Below are 21,750 nucleotides of genomic sequence, written 5' to 3'. Positions count from 1 at the left end.
CAAGAATGATCTTATTGCATTTGTGAAGGATTATTCCGTTAGAGTTGTCAGGCGTGAGTACCGTGTCGTGGATAGCACACACAGTTTGTGGAAATTACGTTGCATAAATCATTCTTCTACGGTCATTTGTCGATGGGGACTATGCGCTTCTTTGAAGGCCAAAACTTGTTATTGGAAAATAACAAAATATGGCGGGCCTCACACATGTATATCTACCTCTGTTGGTATAAACCATCAGAACTTGAACATTGATATGGTGGCACATACGCTATTGGGAGTTGTTCGTTGTAATCCTTCGTACGAGATTAAGTATATCATTGAAAATGTGAAAGATAAATATGGATATCAAATCTCGTATACAAATGTATGGAGAAGTTTGAAACGTGCTATGGAAATTGCTTATGGTACATGAGAGAGATCCGTTCAATTACTTCCAAAATATATGTGTGCTTTGTCCAAATATAATCTGGGAACAGCTGTGGAGTGGAAGCATATCAGAGCCAACACTGAAATGATTAAGACACTGAACTATGTTTTCTGGGCATTTAGGCCGTGTATTGATGGGTTTCGGCATTGTCGAAAAATAATTAGTGTCGATGGTACACACTTGTATACCAAATACAAGCACAAAATGTTGATCGATGTCACTCTGGATGCGAACAATCAGGTTCTATAGCTAGCATTTGCTATTGTGGATGAAGAAACATCAGATTCTTGGAAATGGTTCTTGAAGAATCTAGGACGACATGTTGTTTGTGGTGAAAATTGTGTGTGCCTAATTTCTGATAGGCATAAGAGAATTGTGCGAGCAACTGAAGATCTACCATATTTTCAACTTCCTTATGGAGTGTATCGTTTTTGTTTGAGACACGTGTGTTCAAATTTTAATGCTAAATTCAAATACGTGCATTTGAAAGATTTATGCTGGGCGTCAGACACACAAAATCAAATTTGTAAGTTTGAAGCAACAATGGAGACAATCAAGCAAAAAAACATTTTGGCTCATGACGGTGGTTGGCGTCGTGGGGTGATGACAACCAATATGTCGGAGTGTTTAAATAGTGTGTTGAAGGGTGCTCGTAGACTTCCTATATTTGCGATTGTACACTTGACACTTATGAAGTACGTACAATATTTCATTGAATGTGTGACAAGAGGTGGTCATATGGTTCAGGAAAGTTAGCTGTGGTCAGATTATGCATTTCAGAAGTATGATAAATGGGCGAGAAAATCTAGTGAACATCGTGTTGCCAAATATGTTGTACGTGAGCAAACTGCTTCAGTTGCTACTGTAGGAAGACCAAGTCGTTGCCAACATATGCAGGTGGTCAAGTTATCATTGAGTGATTGTTCGTGTGGTAAATGGACGATTTTTGGCATCCCATGTTCCCATGCTATTTGCACCGCTAAGTGGCACTTGTTAGATCCCACGACACTTGTGCAGCCATGATATAATATATCTGAGTACTTAGCAACGTACGAGGGTAGATTTCCACCTCTTGAAGATGAGCGATACTGGGATCCTCCAACGTTCGAGTTGCACCACAACCCGGTTAGACGTGAAATAAGAAGAGTTGAGAGAGACAGAACATCTCGATTGAGAAATGAGATGGACAAACAGGTAGTTAGAGATAGACAACAACGAGGTAGGTGTACCTAAATCACCATAAGCAACAAGAAAAAATGAATGTTGAGTACAACGATGTAAAAAAATTTGAGGTTTTGAGAGTCAACACAAATTTTTGTTGTCAATGTTTATAAATTTTGTGCAGATGAAGTATTTTGTTAAAGTGATATCACGTCTTATAAAGAAACCGCTTATAGTTAAAAGAAAAAAATGGACACAATTTCGCTGAATCTGCACCTAAGCGCCATGCAGTGGGTGCCGCAGCGCCAGTGATCGAGCAAAACTTGCACTGTGGAATCCGTACTAAAAATATGATTTTGTATGCTCAAAAATTAATCGCAAGTGCACGATGTAAAGTAATAGTATAATGTACGTGAGTACGAGTATCGTTCCGCTGAAGACTATATTTGACAATTATTATTTTCAGTTATTAAATCTTTAGTAACGAAATTTGGATGATTGTTTTAATACTCCTATGCTCAAATAAATATGCAAATAAAAAGATTCAAGAGTTGAATAATGAGATATAATATCTAAAATGGTTGATTGAAATTCAATGAGAAATGAATTTGTTGGGAATTTCAGTTCACCTACCCCTTGTTAATTAATTAATTCGTTCGATAGTGATTTACGCTTCCGACATGATTTCCTATTCAATTGAACACACTCTCTCGAGATATGTCAAACTAATTCTACTCAGTGAAGTAATTAAATGTCTTTAATTATTTATCAAGAGTGAATCGCATGTCGATCTATGAAATCCCCTAGTTTTCGACCCTTAGGACTATGACTATCGGCGCGTATCCAATTTCATATATTTATGTAAATTGTAGATCCACGGATTATACTACTCGTTCCTATCACAAGTTATTCTCTCGAACTCACTCGCAAAACAAAAACGTTGTTAAAGTTAGCTACACTCTAACAACACGATAAAACAATAGTAAAATCAAGAACAAACCAACTATTGAAATATAAATTAATTAAAACAAAGTTTGGGGTAGGATCCCCTTAAATCCCAACAAATATATAAAGTTAGCTACTCGAATTCATAATAAAAATAAACAAAACAATGTTTGAATGATAAAAACAAGATTAGAAATACTAGACTAGACGAGATCTGTGAAGAACTGTGCCCGGAAATCTTCGAATCTTTACTTCAAGCGCAAAACTCCTCTCCAAGGCTTGTGGTGGCTCTCAATTATGTCTCCATGATCCTCAATTTTCGTGCAAAATCCCCTTACATATCCTCCCCATTCAGAATTAAGGGAAGAAATCGTCCAAAAATTCTTTCCAAAAATACAAGCGCGCCCGGGCGGACATAAGTTTCCGCTCGGACGGATGACTTTCGCATATTTTTTTTTTAGTCTTTGACGTGCCCGGGCGGACATAAGTTTCCGCCCGGGCGGATGACTCTCGCAAAAACATCTATTTCTCACACCTTGGAGGCGCCCGGGCGGACATAAATGTGCTCTCGGGCAGAGGTCTCTCGAATTTATTTTCAGTTTCTTCACGACTCACCTGCATTTTTAGCAACTAAACTCATAAGAACAAGAAAATAGAAATTATGCTAAAATAACACAAAATGCATGAAATCTAAATGATAAATGCAACACAACAGGACATAACACGATATGAAAAACAAGTAAAATCCACTTATATTAGCCAGCTTTGCGCAAGACTAGCGCCGCAGCATGATATTTTAAGCGCCGCGGTGCCAGCTTTGCGCAAGACAAGCGCCGCGGCGCTATATTTTAAGCGCTACAGCGCCAAGTTTGCGCTAGACTAGCACTGCGGCGCTATAATTTAAGCACCGCAGCGCCAGCCTTGCGCCGGACTAGCGCCCCGATGCTACCCAATAAGCACTGCAGCGCTAGTCTCCCAACAAGCCAGAGCCGCTGCGCTACTTACTCAGCGCCACGGCGCTAATACCTTTCTATATTAAAAAAAAAAAACCCCTCACAAACTCATTCATCCCTACACAACAAACCAGCGCCTCCCTCATTCTCCACCACCAAAAATCGTTCCACTTCGACAATTCGACCCCTGACGAAGTGCAATAAAATTTCGTTCAATTCAAAAGGTAATTGTTCTTGGTGTTATGAATCTTCAATTCCATGTTCAAATTTGAATGAATAAAGTTCTTGAGTTTGTGCATATAACATGTTCGATATAGGTTGTTGTTGACAATTTTTGGATTGGAGCATTGTATGTTATAGGAGAACTAATGTTTGATTGATTGTGTTCATATTGTGGGCGCAATATTGTTGAAATTGTCATTGTTTGATTCGTTGTTGTTAGGGAAAATTGCTATCGAACGAGGATTATTATTTGAGTTGAAGTATGCCTCCGAGGAAGAAAAGTAAGCAAGTTTAGTCTGGGTATGATGAGTCGTCTGATTTTGATTTTGATAGACGACGGTTTTGGGATGCAGTTGCCGCAGAAAATTATACAAAATTACAAGAGAAAAACATGCAGGGGAAAGAGGGATGGATCAGAGCGTCCCGGGTTGTGAGACATTAAATCTGGCTCAGTATTTGCATTGGAATGAGTTTGTGAAGCCACCGGCAGATGCTGTGATGTCACTTGTGCAGGAATTCTACGCTAACTTAAAGGTTAGGCATGAGGACTATCACGTGCAAATAAGGGTGCAGATGGTTCCTTTCGACAGTAGGACTATTAACTCGTTGTACTCGACGCCTGACTATGACACCGACGAGTACACGAGATTTATGAGATAGGCCTATCCCTATGAGACGATAATCAACACACTTTGTGAGCCGGACACGGTTTGAAAGCTCAATAATCAGCGAGCTCCGGTCACATTTCCTGCGACATCCATGCTTAGGGAGGCATATAGCTGGTATCATTTTATCGCCTCGCGGTTGATGCCATCTGGGCATGTTTCTGATGTGACAAAAACGAAAACAGCATTGGTCTATTGCATCTTCAGCGGCAAGACAGTGGATGCATGTCAGGTGATCATGAATTCGATTTTGCAGGCTTCACGGGGCACATCCGCAGTTAGCATGCCCCATTCTTCGACCATCACAGAGATCTACGACCTAGCTGGGGTTACATGGGATGATAGTGAGCCAACCTTACACAAAAAAGACGATATCTTACTCGTTGGGAAGCTCCCAAGGGATAAAAGATAGAGGCAAATTGAAAGTGGTTCGGACGATGCTTCAGGGAGTGGAACACAGCCACAGCCTGTCCCACAGGCACCACACGCACGATAAGCACGTGCAGAGAGGGGACAGACCGCACAATAGCGTCTCGATGACTTAGAGCGCATGATGAGGAGACAGTGGCGGATCACACGCGAGCACATGGATTACATGCATGCTTTTACTCGTGTGCTTGCGCAGCGCTTCCCTGCGACTAGCGCCTCCGACGAGCCATTCCGCCCCCGCCAACATTTTAACACCCACCTATCGAGGATGATGTTGAGTATGATGAGGATGAGGAGGTTGAGCTGTCAGGCGAGGACAGCGAGTCCTGATGCTCGCTGAATGAGGTACGTGATCCCATGCTCGAACAAGATACACGCACGATGGGTCGTACAGTTATTCGATTATACCATTGAAAGTAGTCTTCGTCAGTTTTCATAGATCTCCCGTGTCGTACCCCTTTAGCAACATATCTCAATCTACTATTCCACAACTCAATTGAATTTTTATGATAATCTCTCCAATTTGTGTTTCGATGACCTGTTCTCGTTATATTATGCAGATCATCATTGTCGAGGGCAGACCTTGGAATTGATTGTCTCCTTCTGAATTGTTGCATCACCTGATTAGGACAATGCATCTCTACGATGTCAAAGCAAATAAGGGGACAAACACATCACCATATTTTATTGTCATATGAATCAATAATCGTCTTTACATCTATGTCATTCTTCTGGTAAACGATCCAATTAAACTGTAAAAAATATAAATGTTAAAATTTAACATTCATTTAAATAAAAAAACTTTAATATACATTTAATCAGTATAAAATACTATACATTCAATAATACCTCATTATTATTCATACGATCGAGAGAATCTTTTATAATTCTTACAGCATGTGTGGGCGAATGTATGTAACTAAATCCAATTTTTCATCTACAAATTTAACAAATACAATTACATATCAAAAAATTATAAGAGATATACATGATATTACCACAATATATTTTAAATATTACCTTGCACCATATGGAAAAATTGGAGTAATAGCATCTGGATCGATGGGAGGTACAACTAATGTTAACCCATCTCGGTCGGGGTTAACACATTTAATCCTGCTCCATGCCCATATCTGCTTTTAATAACAAAAATAGTTAAACAAAAGTAACAAAAAAATTCCAATTGAATCAAACATGGTAGTTGATAATTTTTCAATACTGATTAATTGGCATAATTGATTAGGACATCTTGGTTCAATAATGATGCGAAGAATTACAGAAAATACACATGGTCATCCGATGAAAGACCAGAAGATCTTTCAAAATAATAAATTTCAATGCAAAACATGTTTTCTTGGAAAAATTATTATAAGACTATCATCAGCTAAAATCCAAACTGAATCACTCATAATTCTTGAACGTATTCAGGGTGATTTTTATAGGCTAATTCATCTACCATGTGGACCATTTAGATATTTTATGGTATTGATCGATGCCTCCAACAGATAGTCACATGTATGTTTATTATCAACTTGAAATATGGTATTTGCAAGATTACTTGCTCAAATAATAAAATTACGGAATCGATTTCTCGATCATACAATAAAAAAATCAGACTTGATAATGCTAGTGAATTTACTTCTCAGACTTTCAATGATTATCATATGTCACTCGGAATCATTGTTGAGCATCATGTTGTTCATGTACATACACAAAATAGATTAGCTGAATCATTGATTAAACGTATGCAACTAATTGCTAGACCAATGATTATGGAAACAAAACTCCCTGTTTCTATATAGGGACATGCAATTTTACATGCTGCTGCATTAATTCGCATCAGACTAAGTGCATATCATAAATACTCCCATTGCAGCTTGTCTTTGGTAAAGAACCAGACATTTCTCATATGAGAATTTTTGAATGTATGGTATACATGCCTATTGCACTGCCTCAACGAACAAAAATGAGACATCAAAGAAAGATCGGAATTTATGTTGATTATGATAGCCCATCAATAATTCGATATCTTGAACCTCAGACAAGCGGCGTGTTTATAGCACGTTTTGCTGATTTTCATTTTAATAAGGAAATCTTCACAATATTAGGGGGAGAAAAGAAACATATCGAAAAGAAAATTACATGGTAAACATCATCATTGTTACATCTGGATCCAAGAACTAAACAATGTGAAAAGGATGTACAAAAAATTATGCACTTGCAAAGAATAACAAATCAAATACCAGATGCATTTGCAGACATGAAAGGAGTAACTAAATCATATATACATGCTGTAAATGCTCATGTTCGAATTGAAATTCCAAATAATCAAATTGAAGACACTCATGATGTCATTAAACGCTTGAAGCGTGGAAGGCCAATCGGTTCCAAGGATAAAAATCCTCGAAAAAAAAGTATAGAGAAACACGATGATCACAAAATAGAGAATGATATTCCGACAGAAATACATGATGATGAAAATGTTCTGTTAGAACCACAAACTGATGAGAATCTGAGAATCAAATCTCTATCAATTATATTAATACTGGAAAAATATGGAGCCGAAAAGATATAAAAGAAATTGATGAGATATTTTCTTACAATGTGACATTTGATATCATAAATGACAATGAAGATCATTGACCAAAATCTTTTGGTGAATTTAAAAATTGACAGGACTGGATAAAATGGAAAGACATCATTCAGGTTGAATTGGATTCGCTAAATAAACGTAACATTTTTGGACATATAGTCCTTACACTTGAAGGTGTAAAACCTATTGGGTACAAGTGTATTTTTATTCGAAAGTGAAATGAGAAAAATTAAATAGTAAGATATAAATCTCTCCTTGTTGCACAAGGTTTTTCTCAAAGGTCTGAAATTGATTATGAAAAAATGTATTATCCTGTTATGGATGAAATTACGTTTTGGTATTTGATTAGTTTGGTGGTATATGAAAATTTAGAAATACGTCTTATGGATGTTGTAACAGTTTACTTATACGGATCACTCGATAGTATATATATATATATATTACTGAAGGATTTAAGATGCCTGAAGCACAAAGTTCAAAACTCAGATAATGTTATTCTGTGAAATTGCAAAGATTATTATATGGGTTAAAGCAATCCGGTCGAATGTGGTATAATCGGCTTAGTGAACACTTAATGAAAAAGGGATATGTAAATAATTCAATATGCCCTTGCGTTTTTATTAAGAAAACAACATCCGGATGCGTAATTATTGATGTATATGTTGATAATTTTAAACATCATTGGAATGAATAAGGAAATTCAAGAAGTTGTGTCGTACTTGAAGGAAGAATTTGAAATAAAGGACATTGGAAAAACAAAGTATTGTCTGGGTTTGCAAATTGAACAATAGGAATGCGGAATATTTGTTCACAAGTCAAATTATACAGAAATGGTCTTTAAACGTTTTAATAGGGATAAATCAAATCATTTAAGTACAATGGTTGTTAGATCATTAAACATATAAAAAGATTTATTCCGTCCATGTGAAGATATTGAAGTTATTCTTGGTCTAGAAACCATATCCAACTGCATGTGTTACTCAAATATGTGTTACTCAAATGAAAGAAGGATAAATAAAAAGCGATATAACATATTCCCCCTAAGTTCTTCGCATTCACCCAAGAGCTTGAGAAGAATAAAGATATTGATATTCGTCACATTCAGTCAAGTGAAAACTCATCAGATCTTTTCACAAAGGCACTTCTTACGACAATATTCAGAAAGCATATATATAAGATTGGGATGTGCAATTTACGAAATTTGTGAAGAATCGTTCGTGTTAAAATGAGGGAGAGTTTACGTGACTGCACTCACTTTCCTTTACTATGGTTTTTATCTAAATAGGTTTTTCCTAATAAGGTTTTCAACGAGAAAGCATAAAAACACGTAATGATGAAAATCATTGTATCATGATCATCATCACAGAGGAGAGTTTTGAAAATAAGAGATTGAATGTTGAAAATAAGAGTTGTAAATATTGAAAATTAGTGTGTGATGATGTATGTAATGATGTATTTATTTTTGGATTACTTCCAAAGAAATTTTATAAATAGGTATCTCAATTTGTGAAAAAAAAACAATTGAGTAGACAAAATTTTATAAAATGTATAATTTAATATATTTTGAAAATTTGAGATTTTTAATTTTTACTATAAATTTTTATTTTTAACATATATATATATATATGATTTATTTTTCATTCTCTCTCTAATTTATTATTGTGGGTTTGTGCCTTGTCCCTATGCGCAGGGACAAACAAAATACTGAACGAGGTAGAAATGTTCATGTGTCTCCTGTCCTACTTGGCTATTTACGGGTCGGGCGAACTTGGTTTGCTGACTCCCAAATTTAGTTCCTATTAAAATTTCAAAAAATGAAAAACTCTTTTTTTTAAAAAAATAATCAAATTAAAAAATTTCATATTTTTAAAAATCAAACATAAAACCCCTTATATTTGTGCTTGAGTTTTTTTTAAACACATGGGTTAAAAAAATCATAAAAAAAACCTCTTAAAAAGAGGGTAAATGTGCTTAAGTTTTTTTAATACACTAGTTAAATTAGCTTGATTTCTTCTAAAAACAGAAGACATATTAGTCTATTAGAATTTGAGTGGGTTTCATGTGAGACCGTTTCACGGATCTTAATCTGTGAGACGGGTCAACCTTACCCATATTCACAATAAAAAGTAATACTCTTAGTATAAAAAGTCTTACTTTTTCATGAATGATTCAAATAAGAGATCTGTCTCACAAATACGACCCGTGAGACCATCTCACACAAGTTTTTACCTTAGCATTTATAGGGGTTTATGTTTATGATAACTCTAGTTTTTGAGCACAAAATTATATTTATACATTTCATTTAAAATTGCAGGGCTATTTATGTAATTTTATTTTCTGTTTTTTAAGGTCTTGAACAAGAACTTTTCTACTTCGAGAAGACTAAGGTCACTAAGCTAACAAAGGCTGTCCTAGTTTTCTGATTTTTTTTTTTTTTAATATGTTCTTTCAATAGTCAGAAGTACTAAATTAACTAAAACAAGAAAATGAAGTAAGAGGACACACGACCAGGCCCAATTTGGAGACCAAAGATCCTACGTGGGCCGGCCCAACAGTAATCCCCAAAAGCTGGTCATCCCCATTCCAAGCATCTTAACCAAAATCAAACCACAAAATCTCATGGATGAGGATGTAGGTGACGGCTCGGTAGTCGCCTCAACTGTCCTTCGGCCTCGGATCCGAACAAAACTAAGGATCGTGGTTAACTTAAATGCTACTCATGGCCAAGGAACCGTGGTTCGTCTATACAAAAACAAAAATCAAAGGCTGATATCGGAACCGTGTACTTACTGATGGGTTTCAATTATCTATCCTATTATATTCTATTTTATTAAAGTTGAAGACATAGTACAAATCGTCAAGGACACCAAAATATGTATATCTATTTTTGTCCCTCTATTATGGAAAAATTCACCAAAAATGTTTTTTTTTTTATTCAAAATTGCAGTGTAATGTCTCACTATTTCTTATAATTACATTTTGATTCTCATTTAAATATAAATCAAATGAATTATAAAAAAATATTATACGTTGCGTGCATCGGTATACTAGTTAAAAGAAAGAACCAAAACCGTGTGAAACCGTAAATTAACCTTAAGATCTTATAGTATAGATAACTAACTTAAATTATGTAATTAAACTATTTGATATATATTAATTAAATTTAGGCAAAAACTTGTGTGAGACGGTCTCAATGGTCGTATTTTGTGAGACAGATCTTTTATTTGGGTCATCCATGAAAAAGTATTACTTTTTATGCTAAGAGCATTACTTTTTATTGTAAATATCGATAAGATTGACATGTCTCACAGATAAATATTCGTGAGACCGTCTCACAAGAGACATTCTCTTAAATTAACCCCTAATTTTATATCTTTATTATAATGATACCTAAATATTAGTATAATTTTATAATATAATTGTTGAACAGTTAGTTTAATAGTTATTTTTCCTTTTTACTTTTAAATTCGAAAGAATAAATAGAAACTGGTACCGAAACCATTAAAACTAAAACGGTATCCGCGCTGTTTGGTTTGGAATCGGAACTATCAGTTTCAGAAATGTGGTTGTGCGTACCTAAATGCGCGAATGTCTGCCTGCTTCGACTCACTTGACTCCGGTGGTTCGCCCTGCCAATTTTAGATCCTTCAGAATTTGCTATGAGAATACCGAAAATGAGAAACTTGGTGAAAGTACCAAGTTCAAATGTATATTCCTTCAGTTTTTTCAGGTAAAGCGGAATAATTTGTTCTTTTGTTTTGTAGTTTGCTGCATTTTTTCCGTTTGTGATTCGGTGTAAGATGTTTCATTCAGTGCGAAGAAGTAGGAGATTTATTTTTTAATTCCTGATTTAGAGGAAATTAATCTTGTTTCTTAAGTGGGATTTAAAGATTTTTAGTGCAGGTTGATATTTACAGAGAGATCCTATTTGCAAGTGCTGGAAGAACATACATAGTTAGTTTAGTGTGTGAGAGATGTATTGCCAATCATTATACAATCATTTTTTACAGCGGGAGGGTGTAACATAGAGAAATCAATCACAATCCAATGACTTTTCTACACAGGAAAAAAAAACTAAAATTGACAAATAATTGAGCTGGCTCAAACAGACCATAAATGTACATACAAATCCACTCCACAATCCCATAAGATTTGTATTTATCTTACATTTAGGTACACTTTCAAACAAACACTCAGCCACGTTTTCACTCTCTTCAAGACCATTAGCATAACGAGAACATAGAACGGGCAAAGAAATTTTTAGAAGTGGAACAGAACAAACCTGAGTATGAGTATTCATACATACTGCTTAATATTTGACTGCCTTTAACCAATCATTTCCCCAGCTTTCACAATTTGACTGTTTTCTTCTTTTACCACGTTGAACATTGGGCAAATTCTTGTAATTTTCCATGGACTACCACCTGCCACCGCCAACAAACTTTCAATCACGTAGAATCATAGAAACAGGCGTTCCTTTCATATTCTTTTTTAAGGAAAACAGAGACACAAACTCAAGAAATTATAACTAGGATGAACAAGTAGATGTAGCAACTCATAAATAATATTTGGCTCGCTGTTGTTTACGCTTTTAGCGACTTTCAATTCGCAAGTACTACGGAAACAAGAAATAGTACCATGCCCACTATGTTCACTCGTGGCTAACTCAAGAAACTTGAAAAAAGTCCCCAGAAAAGGGAAGAAATTGATACTTATGTTTTACAACATGGATAAAAATCTTGTCAACATATGAATAAACATGTTCCTCTTAAAATTGAAATCTATGTTGTTTCTCTCTCTCTTCTAATTCGAGCAATCTACAGCTAAACCCTCCTTTTTCATCATCATGGAAATGGCAAACCGTGGTTCCAAGAAAAAGTCATGTTTCCCACTAGGTGACTGACTGTTCATGTTTCAAATGTAAAGAAATGTTGGTTCCTATGAAATTGATATATATATATAAGCAACTGAAATTTATAGCTACTCTTCCTTCTCATTGAACACACCGTTCTCGACTTTGCCATCATAACTTTGATAAGGAACTTCAATCATGGGTCTTGGGGCAGGGTGTCCACCAAAGTCTTCTGGAAAACATTCAAAATCAGGACCAAAATTGAACTTAACGACACAATTCGGTTGGTTCGGAAGAGTGTACATTGAAGCAGCAGGGTAGTAGTGGCCGCCGAAAAGATTATCAAAAGCAACCCCTTGGCATACTCCATTCTTGAAAAAAGACATCTCACTTCCTGCCCGACACCAAAAAAAATGGTCTCGTGAACAACTCAATGGTAGATTGATCACGTTACTATAATTACATGTTGAAGAATTAAACTTCAAGTAAGGAACCAAATTAAAGAGCAAATTGGCAAAACTGTACAACAGAAAACATAAAATAACTTGAATAAATAATATAACTGGCCACCTGACCGGAATTTTTCTACTAAAATTGAAGAAAAGGGCAACAAATAATGCTTTTCTGAACTATTTCAAACGAAAGTCACAAACATGCCCCAGTAGCTATATTCATACACTTTTGAGGAAGTTTCAATTCCATGCTGAAACAGGGTTCACCAGAGAGTTGTGTACACAAAAAATCCAACCTAGTCGCTCTGATTATAAACACAATCCAGCCAAAAAGGCATGGCTTGTAACTTGTAAGTCAATGTGGAACTAATCCAAAACATAAAGCAACCATACATGCTACACGATCTCACAATTTGAGAAAAAATATGAAATTACTTTATTGTTCAACTACCATCCCTAGAACAAAAAAAAAACATTTCTGCGCCTGCATTCAGCTTTGGAAACATTCCACAAATAAACAGTCATTAAATGCCTGATGGAAATTAAAAATGGCGATCAAGGTACCTACACATATCTCTCGTCCAGCTAGTTCATAAATACCTAATACACCTATCATTTTCACCTTTCACAGACAAGCTAATCAGGTTTCAACGCTATGAAAAAGATTGAAACAAATTTTCTCTACCTCTTCACATGATTTTCTATTCCAACTGGAGTATTTCATTTCCAAAGATATTGCACCAACTTAACTTGTTAAAGAATAATGAAGAGATCACATCAACCTGAATATAAGGCATTTTCTTAATGCCAATAAACGACAGTTCTTACTCACTTGAAATCTTAACAGACAAACAATTAAGCAAAGCAAGTAAAACCTGGGTTTTCTTACATGCAACCCAAAATAAAACTTGAATAAAAAACCAAAGCAGAGAACACCATGTAGGACAAAGCTTCATATCAAGAATAGTACAAAGACATAGCTAGAACACTATAACTATAGGGTCCATTAAGTTGGTGTTTCTCTCTTTCGGTTATTCCAAAACTTATGGCATGCTTGGTAGAAGGGAACATGGTAGAAATGGAATGATCATTCCTATCTCATTCCTTATACCCATTATTGGTATGACATTGGAACGTCGCTTTCTAATGAGAATGGTCATTCTCATATTCATGGAAATAGCCATTCCATCCATTTTCCCACTCCTCATTTGCTCCTCATTTTGATAAAATGTTTTCCTCATTTAGCTTAACTAGTATAAATCTATATCATTTTGAATAATAATAACAATAACATTTTTGAGTATTTTGAAATTTAATTAAGAACTTATTTGACAATTAAAAATAATTTCATTCCATTTATGTTTCATTTTTTGGTTACTAATCATTTAAATGGAATAAACCCATCATTCTATTCCTATTCTCATTTCATTCCAATGTTTATTCCATTCCTACGTGATTTTATTCCACTATACCAATCATGGCTTTAAACTAATGTCATTTTTATATAAAAAATTACAAGCAGAATTTCCAACTAAACATCACTCCATTTATCCAATCATTACTTTCAAATGGGATAATTACTCAATCATTCCCTTTCCTCGACTTTTTCAAAAATTATACGTCATCAACCATTACCACCATCCATCACCTACCATATGAGAATTTCAAAATAAATTATTCAAAAACCATTCCAAGTTCTTTCTTCTTGTCCAAAAAACCATTCTATGATAGATACCAATCCAACACAACCTTCAATGAACTCGAGTACCCAACTTTAAAAGAATACATGAAATGATCCAGGTTTATTTGTTGATCGAATGAGAGGCCAGTTAATTCATTCCTTTAAGGCCAGTGATTGGCTTAATCTAGCTGGAAGATTTAACAATTTATGGATTACTTGTAGCATTAGCACTTTTATTTGCTAATCCTTTGGTTTAATCTTAGAAATAGGAAAGAAACATATTTTTTCCAATTTTATAGCCGTGGATTACATGCGTACTACCAGAGACGAAAATGTCTATTCGAAACGTAATACAAAGTTTCAACCATAGACCAAATAATCATTTTTATCAGAAACGTAAAATTGGAACTTCTTCAAAAAGATTTCATTAAAGGATAATCCTTGAAATTTCAAAAGCTGTAGCATAGTCGGTTCCACAATACTTCATAAAACAGATTTCATTGGCATTACTAGGAAGCAATTTCTGCAGCACGTTAGCCCATACTTTCTAATTTATCCCATGAGGATTCCCACACCACGGTAGGTACGAGATCCAGAGCCCAAGGCGGCTGAGATTCCAGATAATGGAGTTTCCCATTTTTGCTCAAACAAAAGATGCGGCTGCTGAATTGCCATAGACAATAGAAAGGATTTTATTGCCTAATTTCTTAGGTTACCAAAAAAGTAATTAGTGGTTTTGCGCTCCTTTTCAATTTCGGAAAGAACCCATTTTCGTTAATAGTGGGACTTTTATATACTAATCTTATTCATTTTTTTGTCGCTTCTTGCTGTTTCATTTTGTCTAGGATTTTTGGGCTTCTATTTGTTTTGTATTTTTATCTATATGCAAGATTCTCTAGTGTACACACCAAGTATATCTAGAAAGTTCTCTGTTGGGATCTCACTTCTAATCACTGCTATGGCACTGTTGAAGATGGCTAAGACAAAGAATTATGGCGAATGGCAAAGACTCCACCCTATGGTGTGTGTATATCGTGTGCAATGATGTCAAAAGCGCTCGCCTCGGACATTCAAGCGCAAAGCGACGCGAGGCGCTGTGTACGCTGCGCTTGGAGGCGACGTTCGATCGCTTATGCGCTTCATACAAGCCGCACAATTTTTTTTAACTTTATGCAGACTTGGTCCTTACAATTTTAAGCGTCCAAATTTAAGCCCAGCCCATCCGCAGACTTGAAATCTCTCCACCCTCACTGCATCGCCTCTGCTTTGCGCTGCGTCTTTGCCATGTTGCCACTGCCGCTCCGCCGTCCCTGCTGTGTTCTCTTCTCATTTGCTACCCAAAATTGGAAAACGCTAAGTTTAGGAATTTCAGAAAAAAATTTTAAATTGTGTTTTTTTATTTTTTATAATATAATAGGTGATTAATATTTATATTTCAGTATTTAATCATGTCAAATATAACAATTCCATCAAATCGAAAGTATATTGCTTGGAATTATGCAATACTTCCGGATCCTAAAAATCCAAATATTGTATGTTATTGTTTTCGTGGTAAAATAACAAATGGTGTTATTTATCGGCATAAACTACATTTAGTTGGGGGCAATAAAAATGTGAAAGCTTGTCCGAAATGTTTGGAATATGTTAAAGATAAAATTAAAGAGTTCATGCAAAACAAGAGTGTTTTGAAGAATCAAATGGATAATATTCTTCATTTAGATTATATTGTTGATTTGGAAGAAGATGAAAATGAATATGAAGACGAGGATGATATTCAAACTAAAATGAAAGGGAAACAACCGATACCCAGTTCAAGTATCCCTCCTACGGTGCAGGGTAAAAGGTGTAAACAAACGGGGCCTATTTACCTTTATTTTGTGAAAGATGTAGAAGAAACTCTTAGACAGTATGATGAAAATAAGAAAAAATTAAGAGAAAATAAGGTTCGGAAACTTGCTATGTGGATGAATGATGCCGGAATTCTTTTCAATACCATTAAATATGATTCTTTGCAACTCCGTATTGATACTATTAGGACTTTTGGAGTGGGAATGAAACCTCCATTATATCATGAAGTAAAAGTTAAGTATTTGAAGAAAGAGTTGACAAATACGAACCTGCTTCTCAAATCCCACGAAGAAGATCATTATAGGTATGGTTGCACAATCATGACAGATGGGTGGACAGATAAAAAAAAAATTGAACTATTATAAATTTTTTGGTAAATGGTCCTAAGGGAAGCGCATTTGTTGAATCAGCGGATGCTTCAAGTTATCCTCACACTGCTGATAAGATGTATAAGTTACTAAATTTGTGAATCGAATTGGAGAATAGATGTGGTACAGGTTGTAACAGATAATGCAAGCTGCAATGTTAGAGCATGTAATATTATAAATTGTAAATTGAATTAAAATCAGATTTTCAAAAAATTTTAAAGTAAATTTACTTTATTTTTTCAGATCGTTTTTTGGAAAAGAATTTTCCACACTAGTATTGGACTCCATGTGCAACTTATTGCTTAGATTTGATGCTTGAGGAAATATTCAAAATTTCTAACCTCAAAAAATTGCATGAACGGGTATTGATGGTGAAATGTTATATTTACAATAGACCACAATTAGTCCACAACTATGATCGTGTGTATATTTGGATTTTTGAGTGCATAAATTATTTGCCCACCAGATTAAAACTTTTTGGCTATTCCCCTGTGTAATACTTTCTTTCCTTTCTGCTAGACTCAAAGAATGAATGGTTCCAACCAATAACAGCCAAAGCTAATTTGATTGCTCGTTCTGTTTAGCCACGCTAGTCAGATGCAAGGTGGCAAGAAAAGAAGGTGAAGCAAAGAGATACGACTCTGCCACAGCCTGAGAAAACTTTGACAGAATCGGTCTATAAAAGCCCCGCAAGAACAAACGAATGTAATTGTATCCATACTTTCTCTTTTGACCAATATCTGATTGAGAAATGAGATGAAGAACCCTCACGTGGTCTTACCTGACATAGTAATTTCTCCATTTTTCAATGATCCAGCGCACTAAGGGCAGAACTACAAGCCACGAAACCAAAGAAAGCTAAAGCCACTAAATAATAAGATAAGTAAGCTTCCTCAAACCAAGCAAAAAAATAAAGTGTGAGAACATTCTGACTTCTCTAAGACTAAGAGGGGCTGCCTGCCACTGGGAGAAGACTGGATTCCAACTTGCAAGAAAATTCAGTTACGAGTAAGTGGAGAAGAAAGATCTCCAGAGATTCTTATCACAAATCCATTCGCCCAAGACAATGACTTTGTTATTGACACTTACAAAGCACACATCGCCAAATTAAGTGTTATCATATACATAGCACTCAAGCAAAAGTCAAATATTGGATCACATCAATTTTACACTAGCAATGATCAAGAACATCATATGCATTGAAACAACCTACATTACAAAGAACAAAGATGTACTCACCAGGAACAACTTTGGGGGAATAATCTTTGGCATCAGGGGCACAAGCATAGCGCTGCCCCTTGTACCAAACCATTCGCTGAGGATAGGGCGCGTAAGATCCTCCATCTGGTAAATTAATGTAAAACCCAATAACATCACCTTCTTTATATCCTTCGTCCCCATACTTCTCCCTTAAAGCCTTGTGCACTTTACTGCCATCAACATCTCTGTACCCGAAACTATTCCCATCGTATCCTACTGGTGCCTGCAAGTCGCCTTTATCTGTCGACCACCCCAACCTCGTATGCCCTGTCTCTCCCAAATGCACCACTTTGATTTCAAAATACCATGCACCTTCACTCACCCCCCGAGTAGCTCTCACCATTCTATACCCCTTAGTGCTTCCCGCATTTAATCTATCTTCACTGAGTTCAACCTTTTCCGCCTTGTACAACTTTGAAAGACATATTTTCAAGTCTGGGCTGTCGTCGTTTTTGTCGGGAAATCTTGGGATTGGGGTGATTAAAACTTTACCCTCGGCCGAGAGCTCACCGCTTGCTGCCTTCTTGGAGTTATGACCATTGTTGGAGACGTGCTTGGTCTTTTTCTTCCCCTTCCTGGAAGTGGTGGTCCACACATCCTTGCTCTTCTTCTTCGGCTTCTTCACGGCATTTGCTGGCTTACCGTTCGGAAAAGGCAACGGCGTATTCGTATCAGCGCTTGAGGGCATTACAGAAATTCCGGCATCCGAAGAATCGCCTATCGGCAATTCGGAAAGCTGCTTTTGCTTCTTCGTAGTGTGGTCCTCTTCTTCTCCCTCCTCGTCTTCTTCTTCATCTTCCTCTTCGGCATCCGTTTCTGGGTGCAAAGTCGGAGTTCCATAATTGGAGGTCTCATCAGAGGATATCTCCTCGGAGGCTGCGTGTTCCAGCTCTTCCTTAGCACCATTCACGTTATCGACATCGGTTTCCCGCTCGGCCTTAGCGACTGAGACAGCGACGACGGTGGTATAGGTGTCGCCGCCGTTCACGGTGGTGGTCGGTGTTTGAACGGACTCCATTTTAGATATTAGAGGCATTGAAGGAAAAGCAGATAAAATAAAATTTCTTTGGACTAAAATATGATATGGGCTTTAGATATGCAATAAGGCCCGAAACAAATCATGACTATTTACACTTTATTTCTAATTTTTTAAATTTATTAATACTTTATTACTAGTTTATCTATATCATATATAAAAGTTGAAACCTTAGTAGTTCTATTTGTAACATCAATTAGTTTTTATAAAAATACATTTTTTATTTAGATAAGTAATATTTTTCATATAATTTACTCATAACTTGAAATGTCTACTACTAAATGCTATTAGAATTTTTTTTACTAAAGCCGAAAATACACGTACACATGGTCAAACTATGTATTTTAAAAAGTCATCCAACCACTGAATAAAAATAACTATAGTTAAATAAATCTTAAATGTAATCAAACTTCTAGTATACTGTTTTAAAAAGAACTTGAACGCAATACCAAAAAGTCTGTCAAAATCCACAATGTATCAAAAGATGAAAAAACATTTAAAAATAATGTTTAAACCCATGGCTCATGATCATAATATGTGGAAGAAATGCAAGGTCTTCGAGATTTCATGTGCACCACCAGACCCAGTTCACTCAGTCCTCGACACCTCCAGTCTCGCTATCAACAAACTGCTCACCTGCATCAATCACATCTAATGAGTTTAAAGACTCAACACACCTGAACCGTAATAAAAGGTCAGATACATATCATGCAACAGTGAAAAGTACTGTAATTAAAATAAGTTTCATGATCCTTAAACACGTAAACATGTCGAGTCATATCAAATCGTGTAATATCATATCATCATATACGTGTTTATTTTTCTTTTATTAAATTCAGATAATTAGTTGTGACTTTCGTATCAGCTCTAGGTCGATGGATTCATCTGCGTATAACCGCGGTACCCGCGGCGGGGATATCAGCGACAGTTTTACCCATTTATTGAGCCTTAGCCTTACTTGTTCGTGTTCGTGTTCGTGTTCGCATTCGTGTTCGTCACAACCAACTCACCTGCTTCAAAAACTTGTCATTGTATTCATCACTTGTAAAATTCATGCATATACATATATTTTTTAAAACCAAGCATGCAACGTATTTTCTAACATTTTCATAAAAATTCATATTCATAATTAACATATACATTTTAAATATGCAATATCGGTTGTCGGGGCGCTGCTGGGACTGATAACCTAACTCGGTGCAAAATGACCATTTCCCGTTCAAACTTACCAAATGCCTTAAAAATATATTTTTAATCATTTCTTAGACGTAAACTCGAGCTCAAACTTTAATTTCTATAATTCGCTTAAAATTTAGACCGGATCACCGGTTTTAACTCGAACTTAACCAAACTTGAACTATAGCTCAACGGCTCCTAACCAAACCCTGTATGACCCAATTAAACCATCAATAACCTTTGAAATATTGACATATTAATACCCAAAACAGACCATGTCTACTAAAATATCCAATCCTCAAGTATAGGACTAGCGTCTAGGCACTGGCTGCGTAGCGCTGCGGCGCTTGGTGAGCGTCTAGGCGCCAAGCATAGCACTGTGGTACTACAAGAGCCGAAGCTCAAGCGCTGTAGTGCTTGTTGAGCAGCGCCGCGGCGCCATGCCCTGCGACCAGAAACTGGATAAATGTTATGCAAGAGGAGCTAAATCAATTTACCCATAACAACATCTGGACTTAGTTCCAAGACCACTTTAAAAATCAATTATAGATACAAAATGGGTTTACAGAAACAAACTGAACGAACATGGTTCAGTTGTGTGCAACAAAGCTAGGTTGGATGCACAAAGATACAAACAAGAGGAAGGAATTGATTATGATGAAAATTATGGATCAGTTGCTCGACTGGAAGCAATAAGAATATTCTTAGCCTACACCTATTTCAAGAACTTCAAAGTTTACCAGATGGATGTCAAAAGCGCATTTCTCAATGGTCAGTTACAGGAAGAGGTTTATATTGAACAACCACCAGATTTTTTAAATCATTCACTTCCTGATCATGTTTATCATCTCAACAAAGCATTAAATGGCCTCAAACAAGCTCCCCGAGCTTGGTATGAGACATTACTAAAATTTTTAACTGATAATGATTTTGCTGTTGAAACATTTGATAAAACACTGTTCAAATTTTCAAAGAAAGATCATACTTTAACCGTACAAATTTATGTTGATAACATTATTTTTTGGTTAACTAACCCCAAATTATGTGAGAAATTTGCTAAGTTGATGCATGATAAATTCGAGATGAGTATGATGGATGGACTGACATTCTTTCTTGGTCTGCAAGTGATGGGTGAACTGACATTCCCATGAGTTCATCAATTAAATTAGATAAAGATAAATTGAGAATATCAGTCGAGATGACACTCTACAGAGGTTTAATAGGTTTTTTACTTTACCTAACGTTAGCCGTCCTGATATTGTGTTTGGTCTCTGCATATGTGCTAGATTTCAAGAAAATCATAAAGAATTCCATTTTCAGCTGCCAAACTTACATTGAAATATCTTAAAAGTACACAAAATGTGGGCTTATGGTATGCTAAAGACTCATCTTTCAATCTAGTTGGCTATTCAAATCTAGATTATGCAGGATGTAAACACTACAAGAAAAAAACCAAATCAACAACGCACATACGACAATGGTTTTTACTAAAATCGTTGTCGTATGCTTTTTAACAACGGTTTTAGTGAAAACCGTTGTTGTATGTGCGTTTTTTAAGTAAAAGACAACAGTTTTATAAAAACGTTGTCTTTTGGGGGCAAAAGACAACGGTTTTTAGGGTCAATGACAACTGTTCTATAAAAACTTTTGGGGGCAAAAGACAACGGTTTTTAGGGTCAATG

General features: G+C 35.9%; 1 protein-coding gene across 2 annotated transcripts; it reads right to left on the bottom strand.

The window, feature by feature from the left end:
* Window positions 1-11,514: 11,514 nt before the first annotated feature.
* Window positions 11,515-18,940, bottom strand: LOC140986435 (protein TRAUCO-like). 2 transcript variants are annotated; one of them, XM_073454683.1, is made up of 3 exons: window positions 17,836-18,940; window positions 12,551-12,641; window positions 11,515-11,819 (listed from the first exon to the last, which is right to left on the bottom strand). In XM_073454683.1, exons 1-3 carry the CDS (start codon window positions 18,890-18,892, stop codon window positions 11,813-11,815), a joined length of 1,155 nt encoding a protein of 384 aa, XP_073310784.1. In that variant the 5' UTR covers window positions 18,893-18,940; the 3' UTR covers window positions 11,515-11,812. The 2 variants fall into 2 exon arrangements, with proteins under 2 accessions (XP_073310784.1, XP_073310783.1); XM_073454682.1 differs by having other exon boundaries at window positions 12,402-12,641; window positions 17,836-18,937.
* Window positions 18,941-21,750: the final 2,810 nt, after the last annotated feature.

Source organism: Primulina huaijiensis, chromosome 10, assembly GCF_012295235.1.
Source record: "Primulina huaijiensis isolate GDHJ02 chromosome 10, ASM1229523v2, whole genome shotgun sequence".
In the NCBI taxonomy this organism is placed as follows: domain Eukaryota; kingdom Viridiplantae; phylum Streptophyta; class Magnoliopsida; order Lamiales; family Gesneriaceae; genus Primulina; species Primulina huaijiensis.
This window is presented reverse-complemented; position numbering and strand designations above follow the sequence as displayed.

Bases quoted from the DNA above. Each gene is read 5' to 3' on its own strand.
- LOC140986435 (XM_073454682.1), bottom strand. From the start codon at position 18,892: ATGCCTCTAATATCTAAAATGGAGTCCGTTCAAACACCGACCACCACC. The intron at 12,642-17,835 runs GTGAGTACATCT...GGTGTCGGGCAG, and splicing joins TTCCCCCAAAGTTGTTCCTG to GAAGTGAGATGTCTTTTTTC. The intron at 11,820-12,401 runs GTGTGTTCAATG...TGGCGGTGGCAG, and splicing joins TGATGGCAAAGTCGAGAACG to GTGGTAGTCCATGGAAAATT.